Source organism: Cryptomeria japonica, chromosome 7 (assembly GCF_030272615.1).
Source record: "Cryptomeria japonica chromosome 7, Sugi_1.0, whole genome shotgun sequence".
Lineage (NCBI taxonomy): Eukaryota > Viridiplantae > Streptophyta > Pinopsida > Cupressales > Cupressaceae > Cryptomeria > Cryptomeria japonica.
The window spans coordinates 849,785,906-849,800,269 of NC_081411.1; the positions used below are offsets into that span (position 1 = coordinate 849,785,906).

General features: G+C 35.5%; 1 protein-coding gene across 1 annotated transcript; it reads right to left on the minus strand.

The window, feature by feature from the left end:
- Positions 1 to 10,600: 10,600 nt before the first annotated feature.
- LOC131039565 (F-box protein At1g67340) lies at positions 10,601 to 14,022 on the minus strand. The gene is made up of 3 exons (XM_057972355.2): positions 13,652 to 14,022; positions 12,211 to 12,373; positions 10,601 to 11,889 (listed from the first exon to the last, which is right to left on the minus strand). Exons 1-3 carry the CDS (start codon positions 13,810 to 13,812, stop codon positions 11,068 to 11,070), a joined length of 1,146 nt encoding a protein of 381 aa, XP_057828338.2. The 5' UTR covers positions 13,813 to 14,022; the 3' UTR covers positions 10,601 to 11,067.
- Between the last annotated feature and the right edge of the window lie 342 nt (positions 14,023 to 14,364).

Genomic DNA, 14,364 nt, shown 5'->3' on the forward strand with positions numbered 1-14,364 from the left:
ATAGTTTTGGTTTTAAATTTTGTTCATACCCTAAGTGGGAGTTGTATACAATCATTGAGTTTGCATTATGGAGATGCACTTTGTTCTTGATGTCAAATTGGGAGAGAATTTATTGTGGAGTGATATGATAATAGTTTGGAGTTGGCACAAGTGTTACCATCAATAAAAAAGGGGAGATTATTGCAAACGTGAGTTTGTGTTGTCATTGATGTCAAACCATTTGGCATTGATGAGAACATTGGTTTGAAAGGTTGAGCAATTGTGTTATGGAGTAATGTAGTATCAAAGGATTGGTTATTAGTTCATGCAGATGTGTGGAGATTTATTGTGGTTGCTTTAGTTGGCATATCTGGTTGGCTTATGACTTTTTTAGAAATCTAAAGGTGTGGTTCACATTTGAAATTGGCTAAAGGTGATTGTCCCAATGAATAGTTTGTTAAATTGGGTATAGTTTTACGGTTTGCATTATGGCACATTGATTCATCATTCCTTGCAATTGTAATATGATGTTGATGGATGAATTTTTTTATTAATCCCAATTTGTATGTTCTAATGATATCTACAATTGAAGTTGTGATGGGTTGAGTATTGACCTGAAACAGTGACAATATGACAATTTGCAGGAATGCATTGCATTCCTCCACCTTTGATAGTTTTGGTAGTGCAGCTCAACAATTTGGCTATGTTGGTGTTAGGTGATGCTATCTTGTGCATTCACGAGTGTCTTAGTGATCCACATCATGTTTAAAGTGATTTTGGTTGGTGTGCTTTAATGGTTCCATCCTTTGGAGCTGACTTGTGTAGTTTTGGTTCGAGCAATAGCATGTAGATTTGTAGGAGTTGATCTAGGATGATTAGGAAGGTGTGCCGAGATTGTGTGATACTTCACATGCTTCATTCTTCCTTTTGCATTGCCTTGGATATTGTTTTTGGGCTGATTGTTTATATCCTACACATTACATCTAATTAGGTCGACCTAATTGATGTTTCTTTGGTTGTGAATGGTATATAAAGATGAAATCCATTATCTTTTACACAATATTGCTCTTTGCCTCCTTATTCTATCACTTATTTTAAATAATTGCCTAATTCATTCAATGATTTCAAAATAATATTGGTCCTAAATTACGTTGATTGATTTAATTCATTATAAGCAACAGGGTTGTTGAACACTTCTGAATGCTGAGAGGGGGAGGTGAATCAACATATATTAAAACTTAACCAACTTAACCATTCATTCCAATTACCACGTGGGAAAAAGAAAAGAGCTAAAAAACAAAAAAAACCACACATGAACACCAATTTTTAATGTGAAAAAACTAATGAGGGAAAAACCACAATGAGAACTATACCACTATATGAAAACAATTTACAAAGTTTTAGCTTCAAGGCCAAGGAAGCTCACTACTCTTGATTTTGACTTGCAAGGCTAAGACACACAACCTCAAGGGCAAGATACACAGACTTACAACATTAAAGATCACTTCTTCAGGGCAAGATATAATAGATCATAATACAATGAATCAATATTGTTGAACTATGGAGGAACACATTCTCTAGAATGTTGGTTGTAGTTCATTGTTGTTACACGTCTGAAACTAACTTCATTGTCACTCAACTGTATTTGCAAACTTTTGCACTCACAAGATACAACATACACAACTTCACATTACACATGCCAATCTCTCCCTTCCTAACAATACAACATACACAACTATACATTACACATGCCAATCTCGACCTAATTAGATGTAATGTGTAGGATATGAACAGTCAGCCCAAAATCAAGAAAAATTATTTTACAATTTATCATGTACCGTGGAAATCTAATAAGTTTAAGGTTTGAAATATTTTGACATGAGTGAAGGGATCACCTTTTCTGTTATATATCTCCAGTTGGGGAATTTCCACATTCTTAGGAGCAACTATATGAACCACATCATTGGATAGTGGGATAGCTACATCATATGTGGGGAGATTGAACTTAGATTGGGTCAAAGAAGCCAATTTTTGTTGTAAGGATGACACATTTTGAGCTAGGTTATTGATAGTGGCTTCAGTGGATGAGTTGGAGTTTGACATGTTGGACTGAGATGGAGGTGTAACATTGTGATAGGTAGGTGGAGGTTGAGAATAATGAGGTGAAACATTATGATATGTGGGTAAAGGAGATGGTTGGGAAACAAATGGAAGAATAAAAAAAGGAGGTATATAGGAGTATTGATTGATATGATTCCCCCAAGACCAACATGTGTAGGATTATCATTTTGTGTAGATGTAGTCATAATGAAAGATGTACATGTAGACACATTAGGAAAGGATGTAGGTATAAGAATTGAATGCTTAAGTTGATTTGTAGGATTAGACTAATCAAGAGCTTTGACACAAATTTTTATTAGCATAATATTGGTATAAAAATGTGAGCATTGCCACACAACACTTTGACACCGTGTTCATCACTTTGAATCATTCTCCTCAATCCTTCAATCAAGGGGATTGACTCACCATTCAAGTATTCTTGACCCATATGTTGTTGAATTTTATCCCAATCTTCGTCAAACTTTCTCAATTGGTCATTTTTTACTCAAGTTAAGGAGTCGTCCTCATCATGTGAGTAATGAGGTGAATGGCTCTCCATAATGTTAGGTATGTCTTCTCTAGGGTTAAAGGAATTATCCAAATTCACATGGAATTATCATGAGAATAATGAGGTAAGTGGATCTCCATAATGCTCAGGCTCAATGACCTTGGAAGCCATAAGTCTATAACTTATTCGCCCTGGAATATTGGACGTAGGACTAAGGGTAATAAAATTCATGCACAAAGAAGGAAAAATTGGATGGATAGACTTGAAACTACAATACCTTTGATAATTTAAGCTAAATAATTGATTAAACAATACAATTTATTTATAGAATGATTGATTAAACAGTGAATTAAGAAAATGGATACTTCTAAAATTGAAAAATAACATGCAATGTAAATCAAATTTGAACAAATAAACCATAAATTATGCAACCCACAAGTCAATTTTTAACGGAATATTTAGGATTTTCGTGAATTAAACCTCCAAATGTTTGTATTTTAAGTGCATGAATGATGCATAATTGTAGATGTGAATTAAATTAAATGTATAAACATCAAATCTAAAATCGAAATCAAAAGAAATGCAAGAACTATGTTGGGTTCAGCAAAACTGTAATGGTGGAAAATAAGGTTTACAAGTTTATTCATGCAAACAAGGAATCAAACCTACTTTCCAAACATTAAACATTTAAAGGGAGAGTGACTTTAATTGATCCGATCTCACTTTAAGTATGAAATGGATAGAATGCAAATTAAATTATCTTCCTTTGTGGAATTGAGTTGAATGTGTATTTAGGGGATTGAAATTGAATGTTGGATCTAGGGCCAAAGATGCAAAATTGACATAAAATGACATGAATAGTAAATTTCAGATGCAATATGTAGACACAAAGCTAGAGCTAAGTAAAGGGAACAGAGAGGAACTTGTGACTAAAAACATGGCTCGAAAGTACAGAACAAGATAGCTTGGGGTGACCTTGTCATCATCTGTAAGATGCGAACGAACAAGAAACTTTCAAAATTTGGATGTCGCTCAAAATCTTCTCCCAAAAGTTTGTCAAAAATTTGTCGAACAAGGTGGTGTGGGGCAACCCTATCCTCCACTTTTCGCTCCTACAAAAGTCAGGTCTGATCTTCTTCATATCTTATGCCAAAATCTTTGATCTAGCTTTTGGATTTGTCGTCTGTGATGGTGTTGTTGATAGGGGTTTGCTTAGGTCAAACCCTGGGTTTGAAATTAAACCTTGAATTGAAATTAAAATTTTCCTTGAAATGGAAAGCTTGCCTTTTAAGGGCAAGGCTAGATCTGAATTGAAATCCTTGAATTGGAACTTGATACCTTGATGAATCTTGCTTTGAAGTCTTCATGCCAAGGTTGATGTTGTCATGTGGAATGTCTTCATAATGTCTTGATCATGGATGCCATCATGAATGCTTGAAATCTAAACTTGACCTCTCTTTCATTGCCTTGAATATGCTTGATTGCTTGCTCACTTGAATTTTAAAATTGATCTTGTGAAATTGTAATTGAGAAATCTGACAAATTGAGGGAGTAAGGCTTGATTTTATACCTAACCACACCAAACGTGTTTGAAATTTTAATGTGGGCCAACACGGATAAATTTTGCCCACCTCCAAAATATGATCATTGAGGGGTCCAAATTTGGGCCCCTCTTGGGTGGACAAGGGCGCCTAGGGCATCCTTGTCCTACCCATCAAGCCTGAAATTCAGACAAAGTCCCATAAAGGTGTTGAAGATGCTAATTTTAGGGTTGTGTGAAGAGAATCAAAATAGGGTCAAGGTACAAAAGGTTGAAACATTGAAGTGAGGCCTAGGTTAGGATAATATTGTATAGGTTTACAATTTACAACACTACATATATGTAGAACACATAATGTGGACATGGTTTAGAGCATAAACAACAAATTTAAACAATGATTAAAATAAAGCAATATTCTAAAGTTGTGATCTACAAGTTTCACACACAATTCTTGAAGAGATTCTTTGGGTCTTCTTATACACACTCATATACAAGAGGCAAGCATTTCCAATTCCTTCCTTAACAGAGTAGTAATCCCCAAACCAATCAAAATCTAATTCTAAATCAATTCGAACCAAGAAATGGATGAAGGAAAGCAATTTTAAGCAAAGAGGGAAGAAATAATGAAAACAAAGCTCTTTCTTTCTATCTATCTTTTAAAAAATATCTAAAATGCTTTTCACCTTTTCTTTGATTTCACAATTAACAATATAATTTGCAAGTGGTGTTTTTCAATAGATATTTATCAATTAGACATTTTCCACTTAATATGCACACTTTTAGCAAAAAATAGTAATATTAATAACATTTCTAATTTAATTGTAAATAAGGCAATTAATTAACACATAAATTTAATTAACTTGGCTAAGACACAAAGGCCAAAAAATCTTTTAATTCATAATACCTTTTTGAAATACTATAGTATTAAAATGAATATTAAAATGCATAGGGCTACTCAATGATGACAATTAAAATAAATAACTTTCACCTTTAAAATATAAAGTTCATTTGGAAATACTTCACTAGTAATGAGGAAACCAGGAAACCAACAAAATGAAAATGAAAATGAAATGTTAAAATAAACATGCATACAGAGTACATATATTTTGTAGGTTATATGAATTTGAATTGATATCAATTCTGATTATGATTGTTTCATAAGTACTAGCATCACAACTCGAATCAAGTGAGTTAGGGAAGATATACACACTCTATCTCCAAATAACCATTGTTGAGGCCAAAATCTATGTTTGCACACTCAATACAACATCAAGGCATACCTACTCCATATAAGATAGTAAAAACATAATATAAACACCCAATATTATATAATATAAATGAAATAACATCAACTGATAGTCATTCTAGGCCGCATGATCTATAAACACAAAGTAGAAATTGATAATCAATATAATAAACATGGTTTTGGACTAGTCAAATCACATTAATCATATATATTGAAAATTTCGTGAAATGAAAACACGAAAATATTCTACAACATAAGGCACATATGCATCCCATAATACATAGTCAGCCACAAAATGCCACTTCACAACATCATTGATAAAGTACATTGATGGCAACACAAAACATTATCAATAAGTATAGTATCAAAGACAAGAGATATCCGCAAGCAATCATACAAAGTATATAGGTCGAGGCATTACAAGATTAGCCACTATCAAAATTCTTGATGGATTATTTGGGTCCAACTATTTATATTGAAGGATCTTGTTGCATTTGCACCAAGGCTTGAGTATAAACTCTAAATGATTTTTTCTTAAAGGGCCTTATTTTGGAGTGAAAAAAGTCACCTACTTGGGGATGCATACCATCCAATTAAAGGAAATATCCTAGTCTCTAAGTTAGTTCCATTAGGAATTTCTCATCAATTTCTCTAAATTTGAACACGATTAAGGGAATTTTTAGTTAATACATTAGATAGGTAGGGACTGCAAAGATAATTGCTTTTAGCATAAGTAGTTTTCTGCAAAAGGCAACCATTTTCATTTCTAGGAAGTCACCTTCTTGTTGCTTTTATTTTATGGAGGATTTTTCATCCACGATGTTGTTTTAGCTACTCGATATGGAGCACGAGCCTTAGATTGAAACCTCTTCCACTAAGAACCGTGGAGTGAGGGGTATCCATTTCCGGCCAAATTCACCTGTACATGATCCCTACCTCATTCCTTATGGTGTTAGTGTCTTGCACTCAACAAGACTTGATCCCTACTAAGCTCATTAAAAACAATTCAACTTTAGAATAGACCAAAGGCCCATTGACTATTGCATTAAAAAAAATTCAATTAGAATCACCCAAAAAATTGCCCAACTAACAACTCTAAAGATGGGAACTCCTAAAACTCTAATCAAACCTAATTATAATTAAGTTATTTATTAAATAGACAAAAACTTTTATTTATTTAAACTTTTCCCCCTTTGTAGTCTCCTTATTTGTCAACAATTTTTTGGAGATAGCTTCTCCAAAAGAAACGCTACCACCTCCCGTAAAAGAGACAAGGCTAAACTAAAACGAATCACCCTTAACTAAATAATAACTAAGCATTAAAGTATACGAGGAAAACAGATGAGTTATAAGATTGTATCGGTTGACGAATCTTTACGTACAGTGGGGCTACGTAGTGCACGTGCAGGAAGCGTGAAGATGAGCTCTCCCTTTTTTATAAAACCTAAACCTGTAAGATAGGTGATCCATTCAATCAATTTTTCAATTTATATTGTTCTACTACCTGTAAAGCCCTTCCCCTACACGCACATAGTCAAACACGCGAGGAATCAGGCGATGACCAACTTACCCAAGTACACGGGAAACTTTCTTTCATGATTCCTCACCCTTCATGTCTGAGTTGGACTCTATAATGGTGGTCATGGGAAGAGACTGAAACCCATTTAGACAAGCAAGTTTGCCGAAAGTTGCAACAATTGAGACAAAATTCCAAGGGAATCTTCACTTCAATTGGCCAACATTTGCAACCACACAAGCAATCATGTAGTTTGAAATGACTATGTAGATGTAATCTTAAGGGTTAGACTAGGAATCGAGTAGCACATTGTAATTTTGTGTTTTATTACAGGAAGCTCTTTTCGTCGATCGAGTTAGGCTTTTTAACGTGGCCAGTGACATTGGCGTGAGTACTTTACCACATGAAGCTCTTGTCAATCGAGCCAGACTTTTTAACGTGGTTGCTGATGTTGGCGTGACACGTCCTTTGGTACCACATGAGCTGGGGAGACTGAACCTTTTGACCTTATGCTTTACCATAGGAAGCTTTCGCCAATCAAGCCAGGATTTTTAATGTGGCCGGTAAGATTGACATGACACATCCTCCGGTACCACATATACTGAAATAATCCTAATGCTTCAAAGCTATAATACCAGGCTTGCTTTTGGCCAAGCTCAACAAGAAGTAACATCCCCACCTAGAAAAATAGTTCTTCACCAACAACAGAGGACTGTAGATTGAATTAGATTCATAGCATGTGAGCTTCTTCCCCCGCCCAAATCTACCTTGACAGAACCAAACAAATTCTAGTGGCAGAGGAGGAAAGAGTGTCACGCTTGTGTTTGAATTTGAGGGCCCAACCACCAGAACTCTACACCATCTTTTCACTTGTTGCAATGATATTTTTATGGGTGGGGAATCTTGGTCAACTCTTAAATCATACTGCCACACCAAGAAATCAACTGAGACAATAAAATGTCTCACCAATCATTTCAGGCCTGTATGTCAAACTTGGAACAATGAAATGTCATTTCAGGTTCATCGCATTTCTCATGAGCCTAGAGAATTTCAGAGACCTCCAAACAGTTCTTTCCAAAAGTATGCATAGTTGACCTATTTTTATATGTTTTTTTTCTTGTGGCGGGGCCTCTTGAAGTTTAGGTAACTCTTCCACTAAATTTATATCCACTGCCATTGTTACCTACCAAAAGTATCAGGAATTTACATTTATCCAATTTGTCTGGAATTTATCCCCACCTAAAGTCATTTGGAATTTATATCCAACCTACTATGTTTAGCTGCTATAATAAGATTAGAATTTTTTTGGGGGAACCAAACGAAAACAGTAATAGATCTAGAATGTTTGACATAATCTACTTTATGGACTTTTAAATTTTAACAAAATTTGACTATATAATAAATATTTATAGCTGTTCTTTAAATTATCTTAAAATAATTTGGATGGTGTTGTCATTTTTCCTCATACTTAATAGAATAATTGCAAAATAAGAGACCTAAGTAACACAGAATTACTTTCAAGTATTTGATAGGTGAAGGAATGGTTAATATAATCCACTCCTTATAGGAAAGTTCCAAGAATCCAAAAGATGGAAAACTTACGAAGGAAAGCAGCCAGAGGATTAAAAACAAATATGTTTAAAAACATGTGTAAACTGAGTGGGCTCCCATCTAATTATTACCAAAATATTTTTTAAAATAAGCATCTAGACTGTCTATCTAGATTATCTTGAGTAATTCAAAATACAAGGATCCAATTCAGCAATTTTTTTTTTTTAAATTAACTAATTATATCCAAAGTCATCAATTACTTTATGCATCTGATATGTAAGATTTTGTTTATTGAAGGGCTGGGGCCTAGCTTGATTGGTGAGAGCTTCCTATGGTAGGCACGAAGTCACAATGTCCGGTCTTCCCCAGCCCATGTGGTATCGAAGGACATGTCATGCTAGTGTCACCATTCATGTTAAAAAATTTACCCGACGCACTGTTTTTAATCCATGCAAACTAGATGAAGAAATCACCCTTGCTACTATTTAAGTGAAGGCTGTCAGGTAAGGTTTAACTCTTCCATAGAAGTCCTGGGATTCTTGCACCTAGCCTCGTCCCTTAGTTTCTTACATTTAGAGGTTTCAAGGCATTTCTTCAGACAAGCTCAAGGGTAATTAGTAACTCAGGCTTGGGGTTTCAGAATTGAATGATATTTGGTTTTTCTCTGCTACCAGCCCTGAACAGGATGAAACCTACGAGAGCATGTAAATAGTGGCCTCACCAATTTAGAATTGAACGAAATCAGCATTGTTCCAACCATTCCCTTTTGTCTCCCAACTTAATCAGGAATCTGAATATTACAACTAGCTTTCAAAAAGAAAGGTATTTTAAGTAAAATTACTCATAGGAAGAATATGTAGAACTTATGTATAATAGTGAATCAGTTGGGTTTCCAAAATACATGTTCCTCTGTTTCAGATTAACAGAGTAGACCACGACCTCATGCCCTAATAAACTCACTTGGTACTCTTTCTTAAGATGTTTAGAAAAGTAACAAGGGCATGAACAAACCAACTGGAAAAACTTCCATGGTAATGGCAATACTAATATTGTAATATGGATGGAAGAGTAACTATAATGTCTCTTTATTTGTAAAAAGCATCTGCCCCACCATTGCTTAAATCAAACAAAAGCTAGGTCCATTCGGATGAATTGACTGGTAATAATCTATCTCAAATTACCTAGATAGAAAATTTCATTAATTAGAATAGCATTTTCTCTTACATGCATACATTACAAGAACAAGGCTGCTCTCTAAAGAGAGAAATGTATATTGCACTGAGTTCATTTGCCTTGGCCTTTACTCCTATTTCAATCATTTGAGTAAATATATGGTATTTTGCCTGCCCTCTTTAATTAATAAACACAAAATCAACTTCCAGAAAAGATATTGAACTCCAGTCACTTGTTAAATTGTACCACATACTGATTTCTCAGTAAATTAATCATAGCCAAAGCTGTCACCATTAGTCATCAAGGTAGACCATATTTACATACAAATAAATATTAAAATCACAAGGCTAGACCTTGGCTTTGTTCCCTGCATAACCTGAGCAAAGGTCCTATGTGATTCTCATTCAACCAAGGGTGCAATATAACTCATTTACATATATCATTTCAAGTTGAAGCAGCTTAAATCCCTTTCACAAATAATTAATCATTGGTCTTCAACAGTTTTTGCGTAAGGGTTTACTGCTGATGTGCGCTGCTGGACCGATATGTTGTTATGATGGATAAAACAAATCATACTTCAATTGTTTCTGGATTAAGATTGTGTAGAGATTTTTTTCATCAATGTTCGGATCACACTCTATGATCCATCATCAGAATGATCATATTACTATGGATGTTGGAAACCTGATATCATTAACAAATCATATTACAAGGCTGATCGCGAAATATTGTCTCAAATTGTCCATAGTTAAACACCAGAGAAGACTATATGTTCATATGCTGTAAAAATCTAATGCTTAAAAGAAGTTTTTGGCAGTTGACTCCACATTTTGACAAAATTTCCATTCAATATCCTCTGATTTAGATGATCAGGATGAATTCAATTTTGGGCATTAACATTAATTATTTGGAGCTAAATCCTTAGGAATAAAATTTGACAGGCGGCCATGACAAACAGCGCAGGGGCCTCTCAAGTTAAACATAATATTTGCAAGATCACAAACAACTTTTATCATTCAAATACCGCTACATTGAATGTTATTCAATTGAAAAGTTCTCCAAGTATATGTATGTCTTCTCATGAGTGCAAGGAGCTTGCGATGCTTCTCATTTAAAGAGCATCATATAGTTGGAGCTCGTTATGACTTAAAGTACAGTGTGATTCTGAGAGACTTTGATGCCTATCCAAAGAGATCTTCAGCTCCAATTTCCAAGGTATACTCTTGAGTCTGAATTAAGACTTGCTGTTACGATAAGGGGTCAACAAAGCCTAATTTTGGGTACACCTGGTAAGCAAGTCCAATATTGCCAAGACTTGCTGGTATGGTAAGGGGTCGACAAAGCCTAGTTTTAGGGGCACTTGATAAGCAAGTACAAAGGTGCCAAAGCAAAGCCCCACATTGGTGAAATGAATCAGGACAGTAATAGGCATAACTGTCTTCAAAAAGTATCTTTTATGCATCATTGATTTCATCAGTAACAATAGGGTGCTCTTCATCATCCTCACCAATATCTAATTCCTCTTGTTCTTCCCAATCTGCTTCAGAAGCACAGTTATATCTGTGCTGGATTTTCCAGTCCAAAGCTTGGCAAGCACGAGAGCAATAATTAACTGAACCACATGCAGAACATCTTCTAAACTCATGCCTTCTGGTCTCAGGCCGCCCACACAAAGAATAGGAGCAAAGTCCATTACCTGGTGGCGGGCAATGCAAAGAAAACCAATCCACCAGAAAAGTATTTGCATAATGCACCTTTGCAGGTGGAACATTGTAACCAAAATCACTAAGCAATGTACCACCAATGGTATTACAAAAAACAGTTTCAGAATGCTGGTTTCTATTACAATTCTCTGGGGAACAGTCTAGCTTATGTTTTTGGGATCGACACTGTAGGTATGAACAATTACAATTGGATTTTGAGGAATCTGACTTAAAAATCATTGTGGCAAAAGCTGATGATTGTTTAGCAGCAGCTTCTGCTTCTCTCGCATTAGCTTCGACCAAAAATCGACGCCCTTCTTTAACATTTTTCTTGACACCATAACCATCTTGCAGGCAATGGCCAAGTTCTCTGATTGCATCTATATGGCCAAGAGCTGCTGCTTTCGCACAAAGAATTACACCAGTCTTTAGGTTCTTGTCCCTTTTTGAACCTCCGCTACCATTGAAATGAATAACGGCCAAGGAATATAGAGCCACCGGATGTGATGCAATGGCTGCCTCAGCCATCAGTGCCAATCCTAAACCCCTATTCATGAGGCAATAGAATTGAATCTGCAAGCAAGACAATTATGTGGAGTCAGTTCATGATTAATAAGTAATGTTTCAAGCTATATAATACCAGAATTTTGAATTACTTTTCTGATTGCAGTGCAAAAAGTTTACAGAAATATTTCAAACAAATAAAATCATCTAGAATTTCACTAACAACAGAGACAATCTACCTTTGCATTTATAAAGCATATAAAAACAAATCAATGCATAGAAGGAATACACAATGTTTTTCTTTTCTTTTTTTAAAGGAAAGATCTTGTAAGCCACTAAAGTATCCTTGCGGACACAAAACAAAAAGAATCGCCAAGAACACAAACCCACCATTCCAAGAATGTAACAGGCTTCCCGGTTGCCTGCATCGGCACATTGTTTCAAAAACCGATGAGACTCCTCAGACCACTTTGATGCCTTAACTTCAAGAACTCCAATTGAAGCATGGACAAGAACCTGTGGATCCTTTGCCATTGAAGAAAATCTTCTACACCTGTAACAGAGAAAAATCATTAGAATTCTATATGGAGTATCCTGAAACTCCAGAAAGGAGAATGAAACAATATGAGACCTTATACACATGGATATAGACCCAAAATATCAACCAGTGATATCGGGAAAGCACCCACTCTCCTTAGTCTAGTACAGATGGCTATATTTGCAGGCATACTGCAGGTCAGAAGGTAGGAAAGACTTATTTGTGAATCCTTAACCAAAAGCCCAACCAGGGACTTTCGCAAGATACTTACTTCCATTAGTCTAGTTAATGGATACTTAATCAAACAAGCCAAACAAGGAACTTGGGAAAAGTACCCACTTTCATTAGGTAAAGCCTAGTGCACAGATCCTTGACCAAAAGGCCAAACCAGTTTGTCAAGATATCCATTTTCATTTTTCTGGGTTACACACAGGTTTATTGGCACGTGGCACCAGAGCATAGATTACTGGAATTATTATGAATGGATATGGATCCTTAACCAAAAGTTAAAACCGGAACCTTTGACAAGCTACCCATTTTCATTAAGGAAGGGTTTGCTTGTGTGTATTTAAGTATGCTTAATACTACATAAAGAATTTGCAGGCCTATAGCTGGTAAGTTGGCAACAAAAGCTAAGCAATTATACACCAAACATTTGTGGAATTTTTTTTAAAGAACATGGCCGGGTGGCCGGGTACTCAACAGAATCGATTTGCTAAATTGATACAAATTTCAAACCTAAAAACCGGGACTGCACCGTGACATAACTAACAGAGGCTCCCATAAAACTTCTGGGAATTGGTTAAAATCAAGTGGACTAGAATTCCATTTCCATTCAATCCTTGACAGCAAATCTAATAAATGCAACAGAAATCAACAGCACCCTGTAACCAATTTCAGCTAATTTTGAAAAGGGCGGACTTTTCAGAAACTGGATAAGGTTCATGATTTTCTCAAATAAACTTACAAATAAAAGCTTCAGAAAATCACAAAACAAAAGTCCCAATTGCAACCACAATAAACAAATTTAGTTGTCCACTTTGACATTTTGAATTAATAACAAGCAACAACTCCAGTGCAGGAAAAAGGAATCCCTGTGTACCCATCAGGAAAAACAGGCTTGACAACCCTTTGCAAAAACTGAAAGTCCTCAGTTAGAAAGAGATGACTGAAAAATCGGATTCAGAACCAGAATACACATGACACATTCTCAATCAATGTCCTTCAACAGAGCAAATTGAAGAGAAAGTTTATAAAAGAAAAATTGTGCAGGGGGCAATAGAGAAAACTTACGTGAGCATTGCATTGACGAGATGGGTGGGAGTCTCTGCAGTAGATATGAGCTTGCCCATGAGTAATATTATCAGATCATCATGAAGACAATCAAAAGGGCTAACTTTATTACCACGAGTAGTCCTCCTACTAGGATTAATACTTATTCTCTTTGCAGGCATTTTGAAGGTTTTTTCTCTTAGTGCCCAATCCCCAAACCTGCTTGCATTTGTAGTGGGTATTATTGATGCCTGCAAATTATGCAGTGTCGCATTTAGTGTTCTGCTTTTTTAAACCGAAGTTTAGGCTTTAAATATGGGCCGGTCAAAGAAAAATCGTGGTCAACAATTCGTCCACAACTAGAGTTTGTGTAGCTGCGTGCTAAGGCTAGGCTAGGGGTTGAGTATGCCGTGTCTTAGTCCTCCCATCTCGGATGGATAGATTATGTTGTGCTATGTGGGGTTTTCATTTAAAGAACATGTTTTCTTGTTTCTCTTTCATAATCGAAAAATAGCAATGTCCACGCTCCTTCCCTTGAAGATTGTCTAAGAGTACCGTAATAAATAAGAAATGTTGCAACTGTTTGGAAAATAGATTTGTTTATATGGTGCAAGGTATTGCTGATGGTTTTGAGCCAACTTTCCTTTGGGTTAGAACTGTAGGTTACGTGTTTTAGATTTTTTTAAAGCAATTATTTATTTTGGTTAGAAAGAAAGAAAGAATGATTTTTTTTT

Bases quoted from the DNA above. Each gene is read 5' to 3' on its own strand.
- LOC131039565 (XM_057972355.2), bottom strand. From the start codon at position 13,812: ATGCCTGCAAAGAGAATAAGTATTAATCCTAGTAGGAGGACTACTCGT. The intron at 12,374-13,651 runs GTAAGTTTTCTC...TCTCTGTTACAG, and splicing joins CTCGTCAATGCAATGCTCAC to GTGTAGAAGATTTTCTTCAA. The intron at 11,890-12,210 runs GTGGGTTTGTGT...TCTTGCTTGCAG, and splicing joins CCTGTTACATTCTTGGAATG to ATTCAATTCTATTGCCTCAT.